Below are 24,503 nucleotides of genomic sequence, written 5' to 3'. Positions count from 1 at the left end.
CTTAGTTCTCTTTAGCTTTCAAAAAAGAAATAAAAATCCTTTGGGATTTGATACAGCAACACAGTTTGGTTGTCATCTTCTGGTCATGAATTTGTTATTTATTCATTCATATCCTTTCCCCTCTTTCTCTGTCTTTTTAACCTTTTGGGGATGCCAGCTGGGAGAGTTTGCTGCCAAAGCATCACAATCCCAAAGGAATTAGTGCTCAAGCAAAGCCAGGGTGCATTTAGATTTGACTAGGGTGTGTGCTCAAAATACCAGAAGTCTAGTGCGCGCACACACACACACACACACACACACACACACACACACACACACACACACACACACACACACACACACACACACACACACACACACACACACACACACACACACACACACACACACACACACACACACACACACACACACACATAGACAAGCACATTCGGAAATGCACAAAATGACATCTGACCTGACAAACTTTATTGAAATACATAAACTGCCATGGAAGAACAACCACAATGTTAAAGGTTAAACCATTGTTTTGCTTAACTGAATCTATTGCTCTAGGCAGGCTACTAATATCACTGAAAGTGACTTTAATTCATAGCTTCACACTGAATAATATTTTTATCTATTTGTTTTAAATATAGGAGAAAATATGAGTAAAATCTCACAATCCACAGCATATCTGTGTTAAAAATATATATTATTATAGACTATTTTATAGCTTTACTGAAAAAAAAAAAAACATAAAACAATTATGAAACAAACAAAAAAAAAAACATGGAAAATTAAAAAGGTAACACAATTACATTATAAATATTATTTAAATTATATTCAATATATAAATATTATATAATGTTATAAATATTATAAAATATAAATTATATTTCCCATAAAATTATAAAATACATTAAGTACCATAATGATTTGTATTTAAAATTTATATTTAACACTGTGACACATAAATTACATTCTTGTTTGACAACCTATCTAATCTCCCCTATTAAGTGTACAGAGAAAGTTGTGTTGAAATGCGTATGAGCAAGTTAGCATTTAATTATTCTTAGATTATAATTGACTATACCTTACATCCAGTGCCCACATTAGTTGCCCATAGAAACTCATTAAAGCATTTCCAGATTTGCTTACTGCAAATCTCTCTGGACGCTTCTTTCGAGATGCTCATTTCCACTTTCCCTTCATGAAGCTGGAAGAGTCACAAGCTCATTGCCCTTACAGAATGTGTAATTAAGCACATGTGCAAAAGTAAAGATATGATGATGGCTTTCTGTTTGGGCAGAGATTGGAAATGCTGTGGGGTGTGAATTATGTGCACTGGCCCGCGTTCCCGAGAATCTTTTAAGAGCTTCATCGTGTGATCGTTCGCAACTTTTTACCAAAAATGCACTTATCAGAAGGTGAATTTGACATGAATGTGCGAATAAGAGTCGCTGTCCATTCATGAAGAGCTGAAATGTCAATCCATCTGCCTATAGATTTTTTTGTATAATAAATTATAAATATTTGAAATTTACTTAATGGGAAAGGTTTGAAGTTATTATTCTTTTTTTTTAATGTCTAATAACCCGATTTTCTACATAAATATAATTTTGTTTTTGTTTTGTTTTTGTGTGTAACAATCTATTACTTGCACATTTACTGCTTTGTTAATCTGATTGCAATTCCCAGTGATTAATTTTCTCAAATTCACAAGCTTCCAGGATCAAAGGCAGACATGGAGACAGTGGTTACTCACAGACTGATTGAGTGACTACTGAGTAACAAGGTTGACAGTGCTGCCAATATTGCGGAGTGCACATTGAAGTAGCGGAAGCTGCGCTTTAGTGAAATTTATCTATCAAGCGGTGGTCTGCTTTTTACTCCCCAAAAGGGATAATGATGACATTAATGCTGAACAGCAGTGCAAGCGGTATAGCGCCCTTGGGTTGAGAGGAAGAAAAAGGTTGTTAAAGAGGAGGAATATGTGAAAAACATTTTTACAAGACAACATTTACAATATATGGCCAGTTTTCATGTCGTTGACATGTTCTCCCTATTTCTTTATTTTTATCAGCATTCACAAATTGTAAAATTTCCCTTTCAAATGTAACATCTCTTCCTCTGAATTTAATTTGTAAAGTTGTCTGCAACAATCATGCAACAAATTTAATTGTACCAAACTACGTCCACAAAAATCAGTGTACTTTGTAGTAGTTTTATTAATTCAGTGTGCTTAGTTAGGCCTACTTGTTTTTATTTATTTTGAAATAATTTAATAATATCATTCATTTAAATTAAAACATTTAAATGAAAGTAAATAGAATAATAATAAATGTATTACACTTATATTTCACTCGTATTGTTTAGATGTAATTTTGCAGTTGTTACGTAGGTGCAAGCATGTATCTGTCTCCTTATGATGCACTTTAGCACTCTACATTTACTCAAGAATATCTGTAAATCTGTGACAAGTTTCTAGTACAACTTAAGTTACAATGCTTTTGGGAAACAGCCTGTATTTCTAAGATGATTAGCACACCGTTTCTACAATCTACTTACAGTAGGCCTACAATGCTTTTGGGAAAGGCAGCATTGGACATTAAATAAACAAAGTGTCATAAATGTGTCTTTAGTAATTATTAATGTACAGTGAATCTTCGGGCTATTGCTTTTTCAGCTCAGTTTTCTTCTTTTTACTAATTATGTGTTGAATTGGTCAGTGAATTGGTCTGTAAATCTGCCAATGTAAACTATGAACAATTATGGCGCTTTTCCACTGTATGGTACGGCTCGGTTCGGCTCGGTACGGTTCGACTCGGCGCGGAATGGTTCGGCTCGCTTCGCTTTTCCACTGCATGGTACGACTCGACTCGGTACGGCACGGTTCGGTTCGCTTTAGCTTGGTTGCTTTTCCACTGCAGTTAGTACCGCTTCAAAGTGGGTGGGACTGATCGTTATAGTTGCCGTCTCTACTGCCATGACATCATCATATTAAATGCGAATTTTTCATTCCGTGTTTCCCCATCCGCTCCTCGGCAACCAACGAGAGGAACGTCTGCACCTCGTCCACTGACCACGATTCAGCCATTTCTTTTTTTTAAAGTTTATATACTACTCTTTTTTTGAAGCAAATACTTTTAAAACAGGTGCTACAGCGTTGGCTGTTGTCTACTGGCTATTTAAATCTAGCGGGTCTCGTGTCGTAAATACAATGACGCTGGTAGTGACGATTCTGTCTGACCAATCAGTGATCTGCAGTGTTTTCACGTCACATTTTAGTACCGGTACGGTACGCTTGGAACCTCAACAGAGGTGGTACCATTTAAAGCGAGCCGAAGCGAGCCGTACCGTACCGTACCATGCAGTGGAAATGCGCCATAAGTGAGCCGTACTGAACCTAGCCGTACCGTACCATGCAGTGTAAAAGCGCCAAAGCGTGCCGTACTGAACCGAGCCGTACCGTACCATGCAGTGGAAAAGCGCCATCATAAGGTTTCATGGTACTGTATGCAAAGAAAGAGTAAAGTTTGAAAAACACAGACAGAGAAAAAGTTTGATGTGTCTTTGAACGTGAGAAACGTTTTCCCTGGCTCACTTGGTGCCCTCGGTCAGTGGTTCTCAAACTTTTAAGCCAGCGACCCCTAATCTAACATCGACGAGAACTCGCGACCCCCACTACCACAGCATACACAAACAATAAACAAAAAAAAAGTTGTTTTAAATCCTTCACAACATTTCAATTATGTTGCATCCACTTCCTATGGAAGCCTGTTTCCGCAACAGAATAAAAAATAAAAAAGGTAATTGCGACTTTATATCACGCAATTCTGACTTTATAACTTGCACTGCAAGTTTATATCTCACAATTCTGAGAAATCAAGTCAGAATTGCAAGATGTAAACTGTAAATTTTGAGATAAAAAATCGCAAATATCAATTATCTTGTGGGGTAAACAAGCTTCCATTACTTCCACTATATTTACTGTATATAAATTTAGGCTTACCTTTCAGTGGGATGGGTGCACTTGTTTTTCGGTGCACAAAAGCTTAATCTGTGGCCTGATGGTGGATACGGCTACTCGCAGTTCATCCTCAACATCAAAACGTGATCTGTATTTATTTTTCATGTATATAACAGCGGAAATATTCTGCTTGCACAAATATGTAGATCCAAATGGAAGCAGTGCATCGATTGCCAAGTGATTGAACAGCCCAATTATGTTTGACTGCATCTCAGTGCTGCTCCACCCTTTGGGATCCAATCACCTCAACAATCACATCCATCACAGACCGTAGACAACCTCTAGACTGGGCAGTGCCTGAAGACAGTCTGATAAGGTCAAACACATTAGCCATTTGTTTGCGTGTTTGTGTGATTTAGGATAGACACCAGTGAATTGCAAAGTGTCGGCATGTCTCATATTTTGTGTATCTGTAATGCCTCTGGATATTGTTTTAAAAGGAATATTATTTAAACCAGAAATTTAACATGAATAATACACTGAGATTTATTACTTCCTGTAATGATGTGAGCAATACAAATTGAGCCACAAGAGAAACATAATTCCATTTTTATTCAATTATTTGCAAAACAAAATCCATTATTAAACATCACAAGCTTGATAAACAATTAAACTGTGATGCAGAGTAAAAGCTTTTTGAACAATTTATTATTCAGAATTAGTCCCCCATTCAAATGAATACATAATAAAACTGAATTTCTGTCTTAATTTAGGAAATAATAACAAGACACATCAACATCAGCACATTTATACTATTCAAAGCCAGTATTAAGTACAGTACTAACATATTTTTTAAAAAACACAGAATGTTACATATACCACAAACAGAGTTAACATCAATTGTGGGATTTAGATTGTATTGATTCAGATGGGTTTTGAATTCATTGACTGATGACACTATGAGCATGGAGGCACAGTCTAAAGGCATGCAATCTATTTAAAACACTGTAAAGTTTAGCGCCATACAAATTAGTTATTGTGTAGCCTTATTTCAGGCTCACATAGAGAAAGGTATCGATTTTGAAGGCAACAACAGTAACATTACAATAAAAAAGTCATAGCGACAAATAGATCATCCAAACAAAATGAGTTAGACATACTGGTCCACATGACTGTTATTTCCCAGAGAGCCATCAAGCAAACATTTGAACCTTTCTTACTGAGTTGGCCTTGTTTTCTCTTCAGCCTCAGCAGGTGGTCTCTCATACGTTCACTTTCTCATTTCCTTTTTTTATGTTGCTTGCTCTGCCCTTACAGCCCTGGCCATCATACCATCATGTTATGCACATTTTCTTCCATTCAGAATTCTTCAACATACCGGTCTACAACTCCGCTCAAGTGCTCAGCTTCCTCCCTGCTGTGAATATTCACCCTGTTCTCTAGAATTCACTCACGGTGATTGATGTAGATGGATTTCAACAAAACGGTACCAAAATGTGATCCATCTAAATTCACATCAAGAATCCAGTCATCTCAGGAGCTTAACAAAAGCTTTATTTTACATGGAGTGTATTTACTCATGGGGGCAGCTGTGTTGAGATCACATGACCAGCTAAAGATCAATATCAATTTCATCTTGGAAAAAATTATATTATTGGATACTTTTATGTGTGAAATAAATTAATAGTGACTGCAAATAGGCCAATGGCATCAGTAACTGAAAATGACTTTTGCTATAAGTTCAGCACAATATGCTAGGAACCAACCCTTCCTCATTTCCACCTTCATATTTTTATTATAATCTTCTTTTTTAAATATTAAACATCATATTATGGAAAATCAGCTGCCTACACTGCACCATGAACAGAGCTTCCTCATCCTCACTTTTAAGGCATAAGAAAGCACTGCAGACTATCCCATTTTCCCGAATTTCCCCATTTTCTCTAGCTTTCCTTTAGTTTTATCACATTCTATTATCCACATCATCACAGACCCTCTACATCCCAGCCCGCTCATCTCTCTCTCTAAATGGTTCGCTGTGATTGATGGGTGTATTTGTTGTAAAGCACGGCACAGTCCACAAGTCTCTGGCCAAAGTTTCTAAGAGATAAGCTAAAAAGTTATTGTGTGCTACTTCTCTTTCCTTCATCCACGCATATTCTCACTCCAGGCTTATTGGAAAAAACATGCCCGTGACAACATTTCTTATGATACTCACTGCAGAGCCAAATGGTTGGAGCTTGATCTAATCCAGGGGTGGATCTAAGGGGTGGATCTTAACCTGATTAGCTTTAGGGATAGAGTCAATGTTAGGGTTAGATGTGGTTAGACCTTTAGCTCCACTGATAAGGTCCAGAGGGGGGCAGCTGGACGTCAAGCTCCAGCCATTGGCCATCCAGCCTTCCAACCTATCACATTTGTGCAAAATGATATTACGAACTTTCAAAATGAAATGTTGAGTGAGTGGCACTAAAACAATGTTGAGTTTTCTCAGATACAGTTGAAAATGAATGTGGCAACATTGTATTACATTGATTATTGAATGTATTGTGGCAGTTTAATTATTTTCAACTGTAAAAATGAAATGTCCGATTAGTGGTGCTGAAAGGTTAATGGTCTATCGCGTTTGAAATACTTTTTTTGAAATACTACCAAGTATTTTGAAATACTACCTACACTAATCCAGTGTTGTTAAAAGTACCTGTTGTTTGGTACCAAGTAGATACTTAATTGATGATACATGCTTTCTGCAATACCTGTTGTATAGAGTATCGGGTCAATTCGGTACCTGCTTGAAGGCAGCTATGCTGAGCACTCTGTAAAAAATGTCAAAGGTTTCTGTTTACAACGTGTTTTTTACACCGTTGAGCATTGTAGCCTGAGTGAATTCAGTAGCTATTCAGTGGCGTTTAAAGTCGACATGAAACATGAGTTGCTATAGTCTTTTTTCCCTTTGTGACATATAACCGTGTGAAATAAACAAGAAGAAATGTAGGGTGGGGCTTGGTTTTGTACAATTTGTCCAGTGTGAGCATATGCTGAAGCACATGTGCCATTTAAGTTTGCTTTTACAAGTCATTAAGCTCTTTCATCATAACTTGTGTGTCACAGGACTCAATCCAAGTGCTCCACATTGCATTCAACTTAAATTACATTAAACTTGTTGTACCAGGTTGCTGTACCAGGTGAGCTACAGAGCAATTTTGCCATGGCAGAAAAGCCATTATGCAAAAGTAAAAAAATGAATTAGTTTATAAATGATTTACTATGGCAAAAGATTTTTGAGGTTATAACAGTATTGTGCAAGGAACCAAAAAAAAAAGTCTTTATTAATCGACAATCTGCACTTCTAACAATAATTTGTGTAAAAAGGAATAAAAGTCGTTGGTGTTTTACTGCCACAAGTGTTCATTTCAGCTGAAAACTTCAGTAAATTGTATGTATACGTTTTGGAGTTGTATAGCACATTTTTCCAATGAGCCTATGTTGCATATTCTATCATTGAAGGCTCTCCTTTCGCTCTCTCTCTGCAAATTGCAAATCAAGGCAGTGTTTAAATGAAGCTACTTTAGAATGAAAGAATCAATTATGCCCGTGATCCTGTAGAGCATTCTTCAGTTTTCACACAAGAGCACTGCCTTCTTTGTATGTAGACTGTTGCTAAGGCTACGGAATGGTGACACTGTCTTAGTATGTCGCAAGCAAGAGTCACTTCTTTGACAATGTAGCAGCCTCCACTTTGAATGCACCAGTGAATAAAATAAAATTGAAAATGGTGTATGTCCTTGTGTTCACAGTTATTCCAGTGTTGGTAAATTACATCAGCTGGATATAAAGACTCTGTGTACACAACAGCAACTGTCTGCAGTCTGTTCCCTTCATATGATCATTGTTATATTTCATATTTCAATTGAGAAACAATGTACATCCGGATATACATTTGATATAATATGTATTTACACTGTTTCAGCTCATTATTCATTGTTTTTGGTGTGTATTTTGTGCTACATACCCTCCCATAAACACGATAAGTGTCTCTCTCTGGTGCCAGTTCTGCAATGCACAAAGCTCCATATGGCGATTCAGTAGCACGAATATAAAACAAATTCTTGTAATAATAACTCAATATGAAAACATGCTTCGCTTCAGTGGTCTCTTCTTGGCTGAGAGAATTGAATGACTGAATCTTGACAGTGTTTAGTAAATGGTTTCTTTGATGACATTGGTGGAGAAGGTCTGGTTGCTGCAGATGCTGATAGAGTGTCTGGTGAGAATGCGCTTCTGCTTATTATGGCGGCAGGGCAGGATTAGGTAGCGAAGCGTGGAAAAAAAAATTTGCCGGTAGTTTGCCGAGACGAGGTTGTAGAGAATGGGGTTGATGGCCGAGCTGACGTAGAAGAGCACATTGGTGACCATGTAGAAGTAGTGGTAGAAATCATAGAGAGAACTGTGGAAGAGAAAAAATAAGTATATACTGAGAGAGATGTTGATGTACCATTGTCATGCATATAGATATTTGCACTCTTTTTGAAGCCTGAAAGCTCCTGTCAACATTTACAACAAGTATGTGTAAATAAAGTTGCCAGTAAGAAGGTGAGCAAATGTTCATTACATATGCCTTTTATGTCTTGGGTATCTACTGTATGTAGTCTGATTGCTGATAAATATTGGGTCTTTTTACATCACTTTTTGTCGTTATAAACAAATATGATGGTGATGATGATGATCTTCATTCAACCAATCTTTTTTTGACCTTTTATATAAAGTAACACACAGGCACACATGCTATATTGTGTGTATAAGTAATTATAATTATTTGTAGATTCAGTTTGCTGCTCAGCTTTCATAAAGAAATCAAAGTACTAAGCGTTGATTAAACCGGTAGCACTTTTTGCAAGTGAAATTATAGATGACTCATGCTTAATTCATATCTATTTCAGCTATCCATTAAAAATTCTTTTTCAATTTCCCCAGACCGTCAGAAATCCATATTTGTTATACTATTATTTTGAAAGAAATGAATACTTTTATTCAGCAAGGAAGACATTTATAATGTTACAAAAGATTTTTATTTCAAATAAATTCCGGGGGTTTTTTTATTTTATTTTTTAAATTGCACAATTTTTATTATTTCAAAATCCTTTAAAAAATGCCAGTTAACACAAAAATGTTTTTTTGAGCAGAAATCAGCATATGAGAATGATTTCTGAAGGATAATGTGACACTGAAGACTGAAAAAAATGGCTGCTGAGAATTCAGCTTTGCCCTCACAGGAATAAATCACATTTTAAAATATATTAAAATACAAAATAGTTATTTAAAATTGTAATCATATTTCACTGTATCACTGTTATTACTGTATTTTTGACCAAATAAATGCAGCCTTTGCGAGAATGTCTGTACATACAGAAAGAATGAGCATGTTTATAACATAAATACATAACATAAATGTTTATGTATATGCTATGGCTGATTTAATTTTATATCTGCTTGATTTCGATGACTTTGGTGCACTATATTCAATGATTTGTTGTTTTGAAAGTGAGAGCAATTTTTTCCTAGTGTGGGAGAGAGAGAGAGGGATGGTTTTGCATAGTGATTTGAGTGTGTGTCGGTAATATTAATGTCAAATGCTTCAAATGAAGGCTGCGTTTGACCCACCCTGGTGCCATCTCATGAATAATCGTATATCTCTTGGATTCATGTCTCGTCATCGCATTAAAAAAAAAGGAAATTAGATTTTAACTACACAGGGCAAACGTCATATTCATATTCCATTATCCATTATTCCTGTGATATTTGATCACATCAGGATTATGATATGTAGCATATCCACAGAAGACAGAACCAGTATGAATCTCTATCAGCTCAGCAAGAGTATTGACATTCAATGCAACAATCTTTGCAAACTTTGGTAAACTATTTCTTCAAGTGCTTATTGTAGCAGCCTGGGAACTTGAAAACAAAACTGTCTCTGGGGACTGATAAACACCTGTGCGCCCTGACTTCCGGAATTTGTGCCAAGCCAGCCAATCAGATTGGAGCTTGCTGTTTTCAAAAAGCTCCTACAATTTTTGTGTGCAATATACATCAGGCATTTAATAAACTGTCTGTTGCCATTCCATTTGAGTCTGTTATACATATTGGTAGCATACCAAAACCTTGAATGCCTTAACACCTCCCCATTCATATGCTAACAAAAAGTACAACCTATATTTCTGAAACCTGCAGAGGACAGAAAAAATACATCAAACATCCATCTACTTTGGAGGCAAATGGCCTAACCATCAGCAAAAAATACTTGAAACTGATGTCCCACTGCCCCGTAGCTCTCCAAATGTATATAAAATGTAACGCTTTTTATTATAATATCAGTCCTCATGCTACACTTCTCAAATGTATTTAAAATATATGTATTCTTCCAGCTTGAATACCTTTAAAGTATGAATAATGAGTATAATAATTTGCAATGCATCTTTAAAGAAGCTGATTTTGGTCATCTGGGTGAAGCTTCTAATGTCCTCCCTTAGGCAACATTGATGATGAGCCCTGTACCATAAAAAGCTAAACAGAACTGAGAACAATCATTAATCTGAAAGACTTTTCTTTTCATTATTTTTATGAATGATAAATTAATTCAGTGGCTGTATAGGCTTTTGTGGAAATTATACAGCATAACATTATTCTGCAGCAGTTTAGTCAATCTTATTGAAATGTATATATGTAATAATCACTTGTCATGAGTCTCCACTCAGATTAAATGAAAAGACCTTTAATCAAATAGAAGTAAAATGTCAGGCTGACATTACGAGTCAATAATTAATCAATATTGTCCATATTTGTGTTTTTGTAAAATCCTTTTTTGTCACCATAATGCTTCTTCATCAAAACCTTAATGCTGCCTTTCCATAACATTTTCCTTTCATATGTTCACTCCTTATCTTCTGATTCTTTCTGCTTTACTAAAACATCAAACGTACTACAACATCAAGTACTGCCTCAGCTCACTGGCACATATTAAAGGACTCCTGTAAAAAAATAAAAAGTAACCCTTGCAGGTAAAAAGTACAGATGCATCTCATACCTATAATCAGCACATCAAACCACTCAGAACACAATATCAACCACATAACAACACACTAAAAACCACCCTGAATGCCCTGGCAACTGCATAACGACACACAATTACCCCTCAGAACAGCATTGCAACTGCAAGACTTCCTGTAGCTCAAACAGTAGAGCGTTGGCGCTTGCAACGCCAAGGTCATGGGTTGCAAGGTCCCAGGGAAAGCAAGAACTGATAAGAATGTAAAATGTGTTCCTTGAAATGCAATGTAAGTTGCTTTGGATAAAAGCATCTGCCAAATAGCAAACTCATAGAAAGACACAACTCCACTTAGAACACCACATACAGTAGCAACACATTAAAACCACCAGCAATAACCTTAGAAGTGAGAATAAGCTGGTGTTTTTTACCAAACCAAACCAAACCTTCAAACTACATTCACAAAACCCCTGACTCTTCTGGCAAAATCAAACAATCGGCTCAAAACAAATTTTATCTCTCTCTCAAAAACCATTTCAGTCGTATCCGACTTGATGATTATATGGCCATCTCTCATCATACGCGAGAGACTGTCCATGAATTTTCTTGGCAATGTTTTTTCTGGGGTAGGTTGCCAGATCTTTCCCCAACCCATTACATGACTTGGGACTCACACACATTCACACCTATGGCCAATTTGGCATGTCCAATCCACCTAACCTGCATGTCTTTGGACTGTGTGGGGGAAACCAGAGCACAAACAAACTCCACACAGAAAAAGGAGTCCTGGCTCAGCTGGGGCTGGAACCGGCGACAGTGCTACCTACTGAGCCACCGTGCCACCAAAACCATTTTACTGGTACTCAAAATCAAACAATGCTTTCAGATCATTCACACAGCCAATATATAAACACTACAGATCATTCATTAGACACTTAATAAAACATCTGGTGTGCCAAATCCTGCCTTGACAACACTCCACACCTTACTCTTCCTCATCCTCATCCTCATCCTCTTTCTCCTCGTCCACCACCTCTTACGCATACTCTTCCTCCTCTCCCTCTCAGATTGTTTCCATCCACTGTTGGTATCAACATTCAGTGCACCTATGCTCTCTGAGCTGGCTTATATTTTGTACAGTTCACATCATTTAGAACACCAACAACCACTTAGAACACCAAAGCAACTGCATAGAAACACACTGTAGTTTTTATGGGCAAGTACCACTATACCACAATATTTCTAAATCTAGTTGTCATTACTGTCAAAACCAATGCATTTTTGAGCAAGGGTTCACACATCATGCCATTCTGGATATTGGAATTCCACTGAGGTGAACTGTGCATCAAATCATAAAAATGTCCCATCACTCATCAGCATGTGGTTTAGGAAGTTCACGCAAGCTATGCATGACAACCACAACATAAATCTGTGTGCAGTCAGCCACTGAAAAAAAATCACATGTACACACTCACATGTTCAGATTAGTTTGCTCTGTGTATGTGGTGCTCTGTATGAATTATAAGATGAGTGTAAGAGTATGTGCCTCATTTATCGATTCACCCCTTGAATCATAGAAGAAAACTCCCAGAAATCTCTACCACCACCAGATGCATCATGATTTATGTGCACTGCTGTTGGTGGGCGCTGCCCAGAACAAAGCATTGATTTGTGGAGCTATAATGTGCGGTGAGCTGGCTACAGGCTATAACTTTTCATCTTTTGTGCCTTTGTATGTTATTATAAGCTACTTTGTATGTTATTAATAAAAAGCTCATGGACTTCAGCAACTCGGTCTCTAAAAAACAGAGGAATTTGATATCATTTGCAAATTGCAGTTCGATTTTTTGTGCATCTGCATACTTGCAGCATGTGTGCATTGTCCAATAAGAGAGTACAAATCGAAGAGTTGAGAGAATGTTTTACATTTGAAGTTTCATTTGATTTTTATTGTATTGTGTTGTGATTTTTTTTTAAAACTGAAACTCACGTCCATTCAGTGACATAGCAGTACATTAGTCTTCGAGCATGGTACGGCAACCAGCACACCACAAAAGCAATGACCACGGCACCTGTGGAGAATAAAATAAAAGAGAAATATTAGGTAAAACATTCATAATAAGGAGCAATTTCACCTTTGTGAAATAATATATGTAAATCAACAGGTTTTAAGAGCACTGGTGGCTTCAGCATGTAATAGTCACATTTTTTAGAAACAGAATTTGTTTCCTGACAGAAATGAATTTGAACTCTCACACTTTTCTTTTACCGATCCCCTTTCAATCTTTCGACCCCTTTAGGTCTGATTGATTCACTCATCTCAGTTGTATCTTTGTATGAGGCTCTTGACTAGACGCACAAGGCTATTGATCTCTCATATAGTGTGAGGCAGTGACAGCAAAAATTTGCTTCCTTCCTCTGTATCAACTTCATGTCCATATCAAGGCTTTTAGATTATTATTTTTTTTTTTTTTAAGTTGGCTTCAACGTTATGGGACTTATCCATGAAAAACAAGCAGAATGAATTTCTGTATAAATTGTATGTACAACCATTTATGCAAGTGGTCTCACTGTCACACAGTTGAATGTAACAATTTACACATGGATGGCTTCATGAACTGTTTACATAGCAATTTGTTTTGCTTGTGTTTCATAAATAAAACCTAATGGTAGATTACAAGTCATGAACGTCTGGACAATGAGATAAATATGAATGTTAACAGATAGCTTATAGTATTAATGACCTCCTTGGTTATTCAAGAGGCAGTGTTCTAGTACAAACTTGTGTTAATTCATATTCTATAATTAGTTTGTGCAAAAATGTTCAAAAGCATTTAGTAATCACTTAAAATTGTTAGTAATGAAAAGATCATTTCTGCCAATTGTATATTACTATATATGTTGACCTATCATTACTTTATTTTATTTTATTTTATTTTATTTAAATAAAGAGTTCAACTTTGGTTGTGTTTTACTTGGCCCTACGGTATATATATAGGCTATATATATAAAATGAATGAATGAACTAATGAATTAATATATATATATATATATATATACACTGCTCAAAAAAATTAAAGGAACACTTTGAAAACACATCAGATCTCAATGGGGAAAAATATCATGCTGGATATCTATACTAATATGGACTGGGTAATGTGTTATGAACGAAAGGATGCCACATCGTTTGATGGAAATGAAAATGATCAACCTACAGAGGATTGAATTCAAAGACACCCCGGAAATCTAAGTGAAAAAATGATGCAGCAGACTTGTCAATTTTGCTGAAATTTCATTGCAGCAACTCAAAATGGTACTCAGTAGTTTGTATGGCCCCCACGTGCTTGTATGCATGCCTGACAACGTCGGGGTATGCTCTTAATGAGACGACGGATGGTGTCCTGGGGTATTTCCTCCCAGATCTGGACCAGCGCATCACTGAGCTCCTGGACAGTCTGAGGTGCAACCAGGTGATGTCAGATGGACCGAAACACAAACACAATGTCCCAGAGGTGTTCTATTGGATGTAGGTCAGGTGAGCGTGGTGGCCCTTCAATGGTATCATTCCTTCATCCTCCAGGAACTGCCTGCATGCTCTCGCCACATGAGGCCGGGCATTGTTGTGCACCAGGAGGAACCCAGGACCCACTGCACCAGCATAGGGTCTGACAATGGATCCAAGGATTTCATCCCGATACCTAATGGCAGTCAGGGTGCCATTGTCTAGCCAGCAGAGGTCTGTGCGTCCCTCCATGGATATGCCTCCCCAGACCATCACTGACCCACCACCAAACCGGTCATGCTGAACGATGTTACAGGCAGCATAACATTCTCCACGGCTTCTCCAGACCCTTTCCTGTCTGTCACGTGCTCAGGGTGAACCTGCTCTCATTTGTGAAAACCACAGGGCACCAGTGGCGGACCTGCCAATTCTGGTGTTCAATGGGAAATGCCAATCGAGCTCCCTGGTGCTGGGCAGTGAGCACAGGGCCCACTAGAGGACGTCGGGCCTTCAGGCCACCCTCATGAAGTCTGTTTCTGATTGTTTGGTCAGAGACATTCACACCAGTGGCCTGCTGAAGGTCATTTTGTAGGGCTCTGGCAGTGCTCATCATGTTCCTCCTCGCACAAAGGAGCAGATACCGGTCCTGCTGATGGGTTAAGGACCTTCTACGGCCCTGTCCAGCTCTCCTAGAGTAGCTGTCTGTCTTCCTGGAATCTCCTCCATGCTCTTGAGACTGTGCTGGGAGACACAGCAAACCTTCTGGCAATGGCACGTATTGATGAGCCATCCTGAAGGAGCTGGACTGCCTGCGCAACCTCTGTAGGGTCCAGGTATCGCCTCATGCTACCAGTAGTGACACTGACCCTAGCCAAATGCAAAACTGGTGAAAAACAGTCCGAAAAGATGAGTAGGGAAAAAATGTCAGTGGCCTCCACCTGTAAAACCATTCCTGTTTTGGGGGTTGTCTCACTGTTGCCCATCTAGTGCACCTGCTGTTAATGTCATTAACACTAAAGCAGCTGAAACTGATTACCAACCCCCTCTGTTACTTAACTGACCAGGGGCCTCATTTATAAAACTTTGCGTAGGATTTGCGTCAGAAGTGGCGTACGGATGAAACATAGGTCGTGCGTACGCACAGAAATATTCGGATTTATAAAACCGTGCGCACGCACATCCTATGCAGTTTTCCCTTAATAAATCACAATCAATTCTAAATGTAGCGCAGCTTTTGCGGCTTCATGTCACGCCCATAGTTGCCCATAAATAGTCCGTGAAACTCCCACAAGTTAATATTCATTGATTGCGAAATCATGGCAAACACAGAGAAGAAAACCAAGAAACGTAACTTCACTCACGTCATTACGCATTGTGATGGCATCATGGCATTTTATTACCATCCATTTGATTGCATCTGACAAGCTACAGATGTGTTATGAGGATGAATTGCATAACATGCCAATATGATTGCAGAACATATTTCACTTTTGTGAAAATGTGTTAATTTGCATTTCTGTTGTAGCCTAATCTTCGTTTGATTTTGTTTGTTTTACAATGCAGATCGATCAAACGGGTGTTCGTGTAGGCTGTTAATTGTAAGACTTGCTTTGTGAAGTCTTCATATTATTTATGAGAGGCAGTATTGCCATTTCTTTTACACAACGGTCTACAGTTTCACTCACTTTCATGTGTTTCTTCCATCTGCCGACGGTGTCGCCATTTCTCATTTCACCCGTTTTTGTGCGTACGCCTGGGTCAGAGTTTGCGTGAAGGACCGCACATTTTCCCGTCAAGTTTGCTTTTAATAAATACCAATTATTGCGTAGAGAGCAGCGTACGCCTTCTTTTGTGCGTACGCAACGTTTATAAATGAGGCCCCAGATCAATATCCCAGGAGTTTAACTGACTTGATGCTATTCTCTGATTAAAAAGTGTTCCCTTTATTTTTTTGAGCAGTGTATATATATATATATATATATATATATATATATATATATATATATATATATATATATATATATATATTCATTCATTCATTCATTCATTTTCTTTCCAGTGTTGTGGAAGCTACTTTGAAACTATAATTTGTATTAGTAAAAATTGGTGGATAATTATTTTAAACCGGTTCATTGACATAAACCTCCTGAACAACCCAATTCACTAGAATGAACCGTTTAGGGCAAACTGATAGCATGTTTCTGACTTAACTCTACATATGAGCACATTCATGTTGCTGAAAATTTAAGTTATTAGCGTCAGCATCATTACTTTTACTCCCCAAAACTGGAATTTTGTCTGGAATTTCAACATAATTACTGTAAATATTCTATTTAATGATTTGGTGTGCAGCGAAATAGCAAATCATGTGTTGTTACAGTATTTACAGAAAAGAGTAGGGGTGTAACCCCGGCATCCTGGCCAAATTTGCCCCTTGGCCTCTGTCTATCATGGCCTCCTAATCACCCCCATATACTGATTGGCTTCATCACTGTCTCCTCTCCACCAGTAAGCTGGTGTGTGGTGGGTGTTCTGGCGCAATATGGCTGCCGTCGCATCATCCAAGTGGATGCTGCACATTGGTGGTGGTTGAGGAGATTCCCCCCTTCTATGTAAAGTGCTTTGAGGTCTCAGAAAAAGCGCTATATAAATGTAATGAATTATTATTATTATTATTATTTACAAGAACTATGGAGAATATCAGCAAGTGATTTCAAATCAGTTTCACTATTGTCAAGCATCAATTCACCTCAAGCAAATTCATTCAGCTCCCCGTATTGTTTATCTCTCTGTGCCAAAACAGAGAAGTGCTAAAAGCACAGGCATTTAATTTTTTATGGATATAACTAGTCACCAATTTGTCACACAGATGGTGATTTAAATGGCTGTGCATGTGTGTGTGTGTGCAAAAAAGCAATTAAAAGATAAAGCCCAAGAGAGGGAGGCTGGAGACAGATAAATGTTGCATGGTCTCAGCTTGTTTCTTTTGAAATTCTGTCTCAGTTATCGGGGGTTTCCACCATCAGCAATCACTGGTGTAAGTGTTGCCCTTTCTTTTGATCATTTTATCCAGTAACATGAAAATATTGAACAGTAAAATAATTACAAGAGCAAAAATGGTTGATCAGAGGTTCTCTGCCCCCAGTACATTCTAAACTTTTTCCTTTGATAATGTGATATTATTGTAAATCCGCCTCTGCTCGTTTCAGCCCACTGCAGTGCAATGCCGACTGCTTTAGGCATTTTGGATGTAACACTTTGACTGCGGTTAATTCAAATCCCTCACCGCCACTCTAAATGATCTTGTTTTCTTTGATTAATTTCATTTTCTCCTTATTCCACCTGTCTATCTCCTTATCTTATCACTAATGGAGCAGTAAACGAGTAAGTCACCCTATATCTGAAATGTTAATGTGTCAGGACAATGTTGGCGCAGAGCCATGGATGAAATTTGTGAAATTCAATCATGAATACACTTTTGTCTGATTAGCTTTGAAATGAAAAGCTAAATTAAATCATTTGGGTACACGCATGTGTGATATATGTTTGTTTTTCAATAGTCAGTCAGTCTTTATTCTCAAAGCCCGGCTGATCCCATTCCTCACAATAGCTTTGGATTTATAAAGAAACATAAATACAGATCAGCGACAGATCGCACAGAAGAGGATTAGGCTTCTACACAGCAGCAAAAACACGGATTGCTTCAGACAGCGCTGTCGACATAAATAAATGTTTACAGCATACAAACACGTTGGTTGCCTACACAATAATGCTGCATTTTTAGTGTGACTCAGGAGCCGGGTGAAGAAAAAAAGAAGCTTTTCTATCTCATGTCTTTGTATCAGTATGTGTTGTTTTCATTTGAAATCAGCAGATGCATAAACAACATTCACAAATGACAAAAATCTTGCCCAGTGCCATGCTTTGATAAGACCTAATTAGTTCTATTATTTTAGGTTGTGAATATGGTAATTAGGCAGTGCTATTGAGTATTTTGTCCATTAAATTGTGCCCCCAACCCACTTTAATTCTTTGGTGGGTTCAATCTCATTTAGCAGATTAAGACTCATTTACAAACTTGAATTATTCATGTTGCTTTTGTATAGCATATTTGTGAGAGAAACAGAAAATTATACAAAATGGTGTGTAATATCTTATGCGAAGCAATTATTAGCATTTGAAAAGGACCAGAGATGGTACTTCCTCTTCTCAGTCAGATCAACACTTGCTGCCACAGTTCTTGCACAGGGTCAAGATGAGCACCTAATCACATTGCAAGCCAGAATAGATCACCTCTCTTTCACTCTCTCTTACAAAAGTGAATCCATATCTACTGTCTGTCTGTCTGTCTGTCTGTCTGTCTTGTTGTTTGAATTCATCTCTCCTAAATGCTGTCCCGCAGTCAGATCCCATCCTTCAGGACTTTTGTATTTTTTAAATACAGAGTGACTGAGATGATTGACATCTGTGTTTGTTAATGGACTTTCAGTGTTTTTTATCTGTCACGTTTCTTTGTTCATTTTCCTGCTACTTGTCCGTCTCCTTGGTTATCGTCATTATTAGTTCATGTGCGTCAGCTGTGTTTAGTAATTATCCTCTTGTGTTCACTACTTAAGTTGTTCCTTCTCCTGCGCTCCTTGTCCAGACACCGTAATACCTATTGTCATGTTAATGTAAGTTTCCCGGCCTGTAAGCTGATTCTTGAGTGTTATTATTAAAGTGTTGTTTGGATTTCAACCCTTCAGCCTGTTCCTGAGTACACAACACCGTTACAACATCAAGAAGAATGAGCCGAAACTAAGCAACTTTATATGTGACACATGCTTTTTCATGGTAAGTAACACTTTAGAACTTATTAGCTCATAGCTAATGAATTAGGCAAATAAATAAAAAAGTACAACACAATGAAGAAGAGTAAAGGTGCAGACTAATTATAAAACCAGCAGACTCAATTCATAATGAAGAAAAAATGTCCAGACCATGACAATAGATGGAAAAGTTAAAATATATATATGGCTTTTTCTCCACATTTGACTGAGCACCACTGTTATTTTGATATTATTTATATACTATTTTAGTATTTATTGACAGTATTTTTTACTTTAAGTTAACTTTTACTTTTGACTTTTGACTTCAACTTTAACTTATTTCATTTAGGTTCAAAGACAACATTTATACTTTTTTTTTAATCTAATATTTTATTTCATTTTATTTCAGCTTTATTTCAAATAAAAAAAGATTTTTACTAGATTTAGTTTCAGTTAACAATAACAACACTGATGAGCACTTTGTTGACTACACTAACATAGAGTTTTGTATAGAATGTGCTGTAGTTATATGGCCCTAAACCCCACTAGCCTACAAAACAATATCTTTCTCTTTCATTATAGAATACAGAACATCACCATAACTTCTCGAGATGTCTCACTAAGTGCCTGCTTTCGATCCAGTTCAAGAATGAAAGTGGGTAATTCTGTTTCTGAATTTTAACAGCACTCGCACAAATTCAAATTCAGTTGACGTAGAAGCGAGTGGAGCCAACATTAGATAAATTGAGAAGAATGGATAAAAGTGCTGCCAACACTCTCTGACCCTGTATGAACCTGCTGGGCACAAGAAAGTGCCCTCTGCAGATTTGCCTAAATTAGTCTTTTAGTCATCAATTTGCAGGCTCCTTACATCAACCATGGATCACCTCACCCACTCATGCTGTCACAGTGACAGATTAAGTGTTTTATAGACAAACTGCTAGATTTATCAGTACATGATCGGAAATGGTGAGGATAGAAGGTGATCAACCTATAATGATATATGGAAATTATTCTTTGAAGTTAGGTCAAGTGTGAGAGAACATGCATTTCAGTTGGGAAAACAAACTCATAAAGGGGTCCTATTATGCTTTTCCACTTTGTTTAACTTTTGTTATTGTGTAATGTTGCTGTTTGAGCAAAACTAAAGTCCTCTCCAAAAAATCCACTTTTCAAGAACTACAATGAACGTCTCATTAGGACTACAACATGATTAAATGGTGGATAACATTGTATCTATAATGTATACGATAAACATACACCTCTGAAACGTCCTGTGAAATCAGTGCTTGCAAAGTCTGTGCGTGAAATCCGTTCTGGATGATCCTCTTGTTTGTTAACAATAACATTGTCAGGGTCTGAATCGAGCTTGAATTGGTTTAAATTGCTGCCATCCTTTATTTACACTAGAGTAGAGCTCGCTCGCGCTAAGTGCTGCCAATCACAACTCACTGGGCCAGCTAATCAATCACAGCACATTTCATATTTCGGAAGGAGAAGCTTCATCAAAAACGACGCGTTACACCAGATAATATTATTATTACCAGCTGTAATAATGTAAAACATGTATAAAAAAAATATGTTTTTTGAACAATCAAGCATGAAAGCATATTCTAGTACACCCCAAAAACCAAATCAATACTTTGTAAAAGGGCATAATAGGATGTGTGGATCCACAGACTGTATTTTATTACTGATATAACTGAGCTTTTACACATACTCGCACATGTGCAGAAATGAGAGGTGTCTTTCATTTCGATTTTAATTTTTTTCTTGAGGGGGCATTAATTGCAGGATATGGCATACACACCTGCTTTTGTATTTATTTATTTATTTATTATAATCACTTATAGTAGTAATTGGAAGCTGCATTGAAAAATAACTTTGTAAAAATTATAAGGAGACTTGGCTTGAACATGGCACTATGGGACGATAAACGCGAAATCTGTTTGATCGTTGTGGTGACGGGCTGGGCTCTGGGTCGGGCTTTGGCTGATGTATGGATCGGGGGTAAACACTCTCAACGTGTCTCGTTGTTGTAAGGTAATGAATGGCGAAACGGCAAAACTCCACGGTAAAGACATTATGTTGGCTGTTTCAGGCCAACGCAGCAATTCTGGCTGCAAAATCCATTTTTAGGTCCGGTCTTCTGTCAGCAAGGGTTGAGGACAGGCACACGAAGATGACGATTTAGGTAAATCTGCTTTAATAAGCTTCAAAGATATATCGCAGCAGGTAACAAAAGAAACACAAACGCAAACAGACGCTAATGTAAACATAGACCGGACACTTGAGAACTGAAACAATATACTTATATACAGATGGTAATGGGGTGAACACAGCTGAAACAAATGACAAATCATATTAGTAACCATGATGATGACATACAAAGGTCCGGAAACTGAACAAATGAAAACAGGAACCAATGAATACCAAATAAAAGTCCAAGAAAGTGAAACTAACTATCTATAACATTTATGCCCCACTTAAATAGGACTTAAGTACAGCTTAATGGCCCGGTTTCACAGACAGGGCTTTGACTAAACTAGGATTAGGCCTGAGTTTATCAATTAGGGCATTCAAGTAGCTTGTATATACATGTTTATTAACGCAACATAAATCATTAAAACATAATGATTTAAAATATACTTTAAGGTAAAACCTTTAATTTGCTTTTAAAAGTGTACTTTGGTGTGTTAAGAAACATTGTCATGAAACTGTACTCTATTAAATACACCTAAAAGCCTTTTATTTCATTAATACGGTATCATCAACAAGTTCAGGTTTTTTTTTTAAATATAATTTTAAGATTTGCACATTCAATACAATTAACACACTACTTTACCACAAGGGAAGGAAGTGATGACTATACATTTTATTGACGATATAAAGCCCCTTGCTTTTGTGTTTGAAATTGCAGTGTAACTGCATTTTGTCATGAAATACTGCATTTCGTGTCGTGTAATTCCCTCAGTCCATTAAATTATTCAGGTTACACTTAGTACCCTTAAGGGGCTTCTGGCAGAAAATCACATCAAACAGTCTCTTATGATGCAGTAAATTAAATGAACAGTAATGATTGTCTCCCCCATGGTGCTGACAGCTGCTGTGAGAGCAGTCAAAAGTCTTACACCGGTACACTGACCCTTTAATGGAGAATGCAGTCAACTGGCAAAACAAACTAACTCTGGATTCTTCCCCGGTGTACATATCTCAACTGCATCTCTAATGGAAAATACATGTTCTTCCTGTTTAAGTGATTTAAATGACTTTGTAAATTAAGTTAAATTGAATAGCTGTGGCATATTTTTTTATATTTTCATATTTTTAGCTCCCGTCTTTCAAATCATCCCCTTGTTAGACCAGCACAAAACATTTTCTAAATCCAAACCACGGGATAACAATCACTGAAAGTGCTGTGTGAGAAAACATAATTTTCATTGCACACATACAGTATTCAGTTTTCAATTGCCTGTAAAATTAAAAAAATATATTAGTGTGTAGAAAAAATAGCTGTTTATAAAAGCAAGACAGTGTACAGAGCCCTGCAGTGTATTCTGAGCATTATAATAGGTGTTGTTTGTGACTCAGCCTTGTCCCTGTATTATCTATGAGGATATAAATACATTGCTTTTAGTTTTCACTGTTTCACTTTGAAGAGTTTATGGTCATATTCAACCATAGAGAGACTGCATTGGATTAAATGAGAGAACCACTCTTATTAACGTTTTGTTCATTGATCAGTGCACTCAGTGGGACTCTGCACAACACTTGTCATGATAATAAGGACACACACACACACACACACACACACACACACACACACACACACATACACACACACACACACACACACACACACACACACATGCATTCTCCTACAGAATGAAACCAGTTGGCAAGTGTTTTAATAAAGGTTTCGACATAATCTCTATAATAGGGGTAAATTCCAAAAATCATTCCAAAAATCATGGCAACGGACGTTGGTAAGTTTATATATATCACAGCCACCACAATAGACATTATTATTATTAATGGAAGGAAACGTAGGCGTGTTATCCAAGCATTAATGGCAAGGAAAGACCCTTATACTGTGAGCGGCACATATGAGGTGTTTCTGGGTTTTTCTCACTCATTTCTGCTCCGAGGTCTTGATTGTGGCATTTCTTTGAGGTTTAGAATCCAGTATTTCTGTCATTCTTTTGTCTTTTATGAATTTAATAAAGAACTCTGTCTCGTATTCTGTCCAAACACACCGTGACTTCTAAGTCAGGTGACTGTAAATGCGCAAAAACTGTTTCCATTGCAGTTTTGCGAAATATTCCTTTTTCGAATTGCCTGAAAAACCACCTCATGCGAGCGTAAAAACTTTTTTGCGATAAATGGGAGTTTTTGTGAAATTGACGTGTTTCCATTGGGTGTATTTTCAATTCGCAATTTCAATTTGCGCAATTTGAAGGGTAATGGAAACGCGGCTAGTGTCACATGATCCCTCAGAAATCATTCTAATATGCTGATTTGCTGCTTAAGAAACATTTCTTATTACAGTATTATAAATGTCTAAAACCGTTGTGCTGCTTGATCGTGAAACAAATCGTGATCATGAATGATGAAAACACATTTAGTAAACACCAAGAACGTTACAGAGCATGAAACTTCAACACAGGACCAAGAACAGACAAAGACAGAGGGTTTAAATACACAAGATGATGAGCCACTAATCTATGAAACAATGAGTAACTAAGGAAACATGAACTAAACACACAGGAACTGAACACAGCCAAAACAAGACAAAAGAATATCAAAATAAGAGTCCTTGAAAACAGACACATGGGAATTGTGACAGTACCACTGTTGGAAGTCCACCACCTCAAAAGTTTATCTTATTTAATATATTCAGTGTTTGACTCCTGTATACTACTGATTGTATGCATACATTGTAAATTCATTTATAATATTATATTGTACACTTGAAAAAACATAAAGGTACTCACGCAGCACCATGACTCCATGGCGCATTGATTGGGCACGGTTGGGTTCAACAGCGACACTAAGCATGGTAGCGTTGCCTCCGATGATACAGATGCGATTGTCCTGGGCAGACTCCCGAAACATGCGCAGCAGCTGACTGGCTATGACTCCATTTAATACGGAGATCAGTGCCATGGGAACCACAAAGGACAGGAAGGCATTCAC

At 37.4% G+C, this 24,503-nt stretch overlaps 1 protein-coding gene across 1 annotated transcript in view; it reads right to left on the bottom strand.

Moving 5' to 3' along the window:
• Positions 1-4,547: 4,547 nt before the first annotated feature.
• Positions 4,548-24,503, bottom strand: part of ntsr1 (neurotensin receptor 1 (high affinity)) — a 38,425-nt gene continuing 18,469 nt past the window's right edge. The window contains exons 2-4 of the mRNA XM_079848138.1: positions 24,302-24,503; positions 12,988-13,069; positions 4,548-8,399 (exon numbers count right to left, since the gene is read on the bottom strand). Coding sequence (XP_079704264.1) covers positions 8,150-8,399; positions 12,988-13,069; positions 24,302-24,503 — 534 coding nt within the window. The 3' untranslated portion in view covers positions 4,548-8,149. The remainder of the gene's footprint in view (positions 8,400-12,987; positions 13,070-24,301) is intronic.

Source organism: Squalius cephalus, assembly GCF_949319135.1.
Source record: "Squalius cephalus genome assembly, chromosome: 18".
NCBI classification, from domain to species: Eukaryota; Metazoa; Chordata; class Actinopteri; order Cypriniformes; family Leuciscidae; genus Squalius; species Squalius cephalus.
Note: the sequence above shows the minus strand (reverse complement) of the source record. Positions and strands in the feature narration are given on the sequence as shown.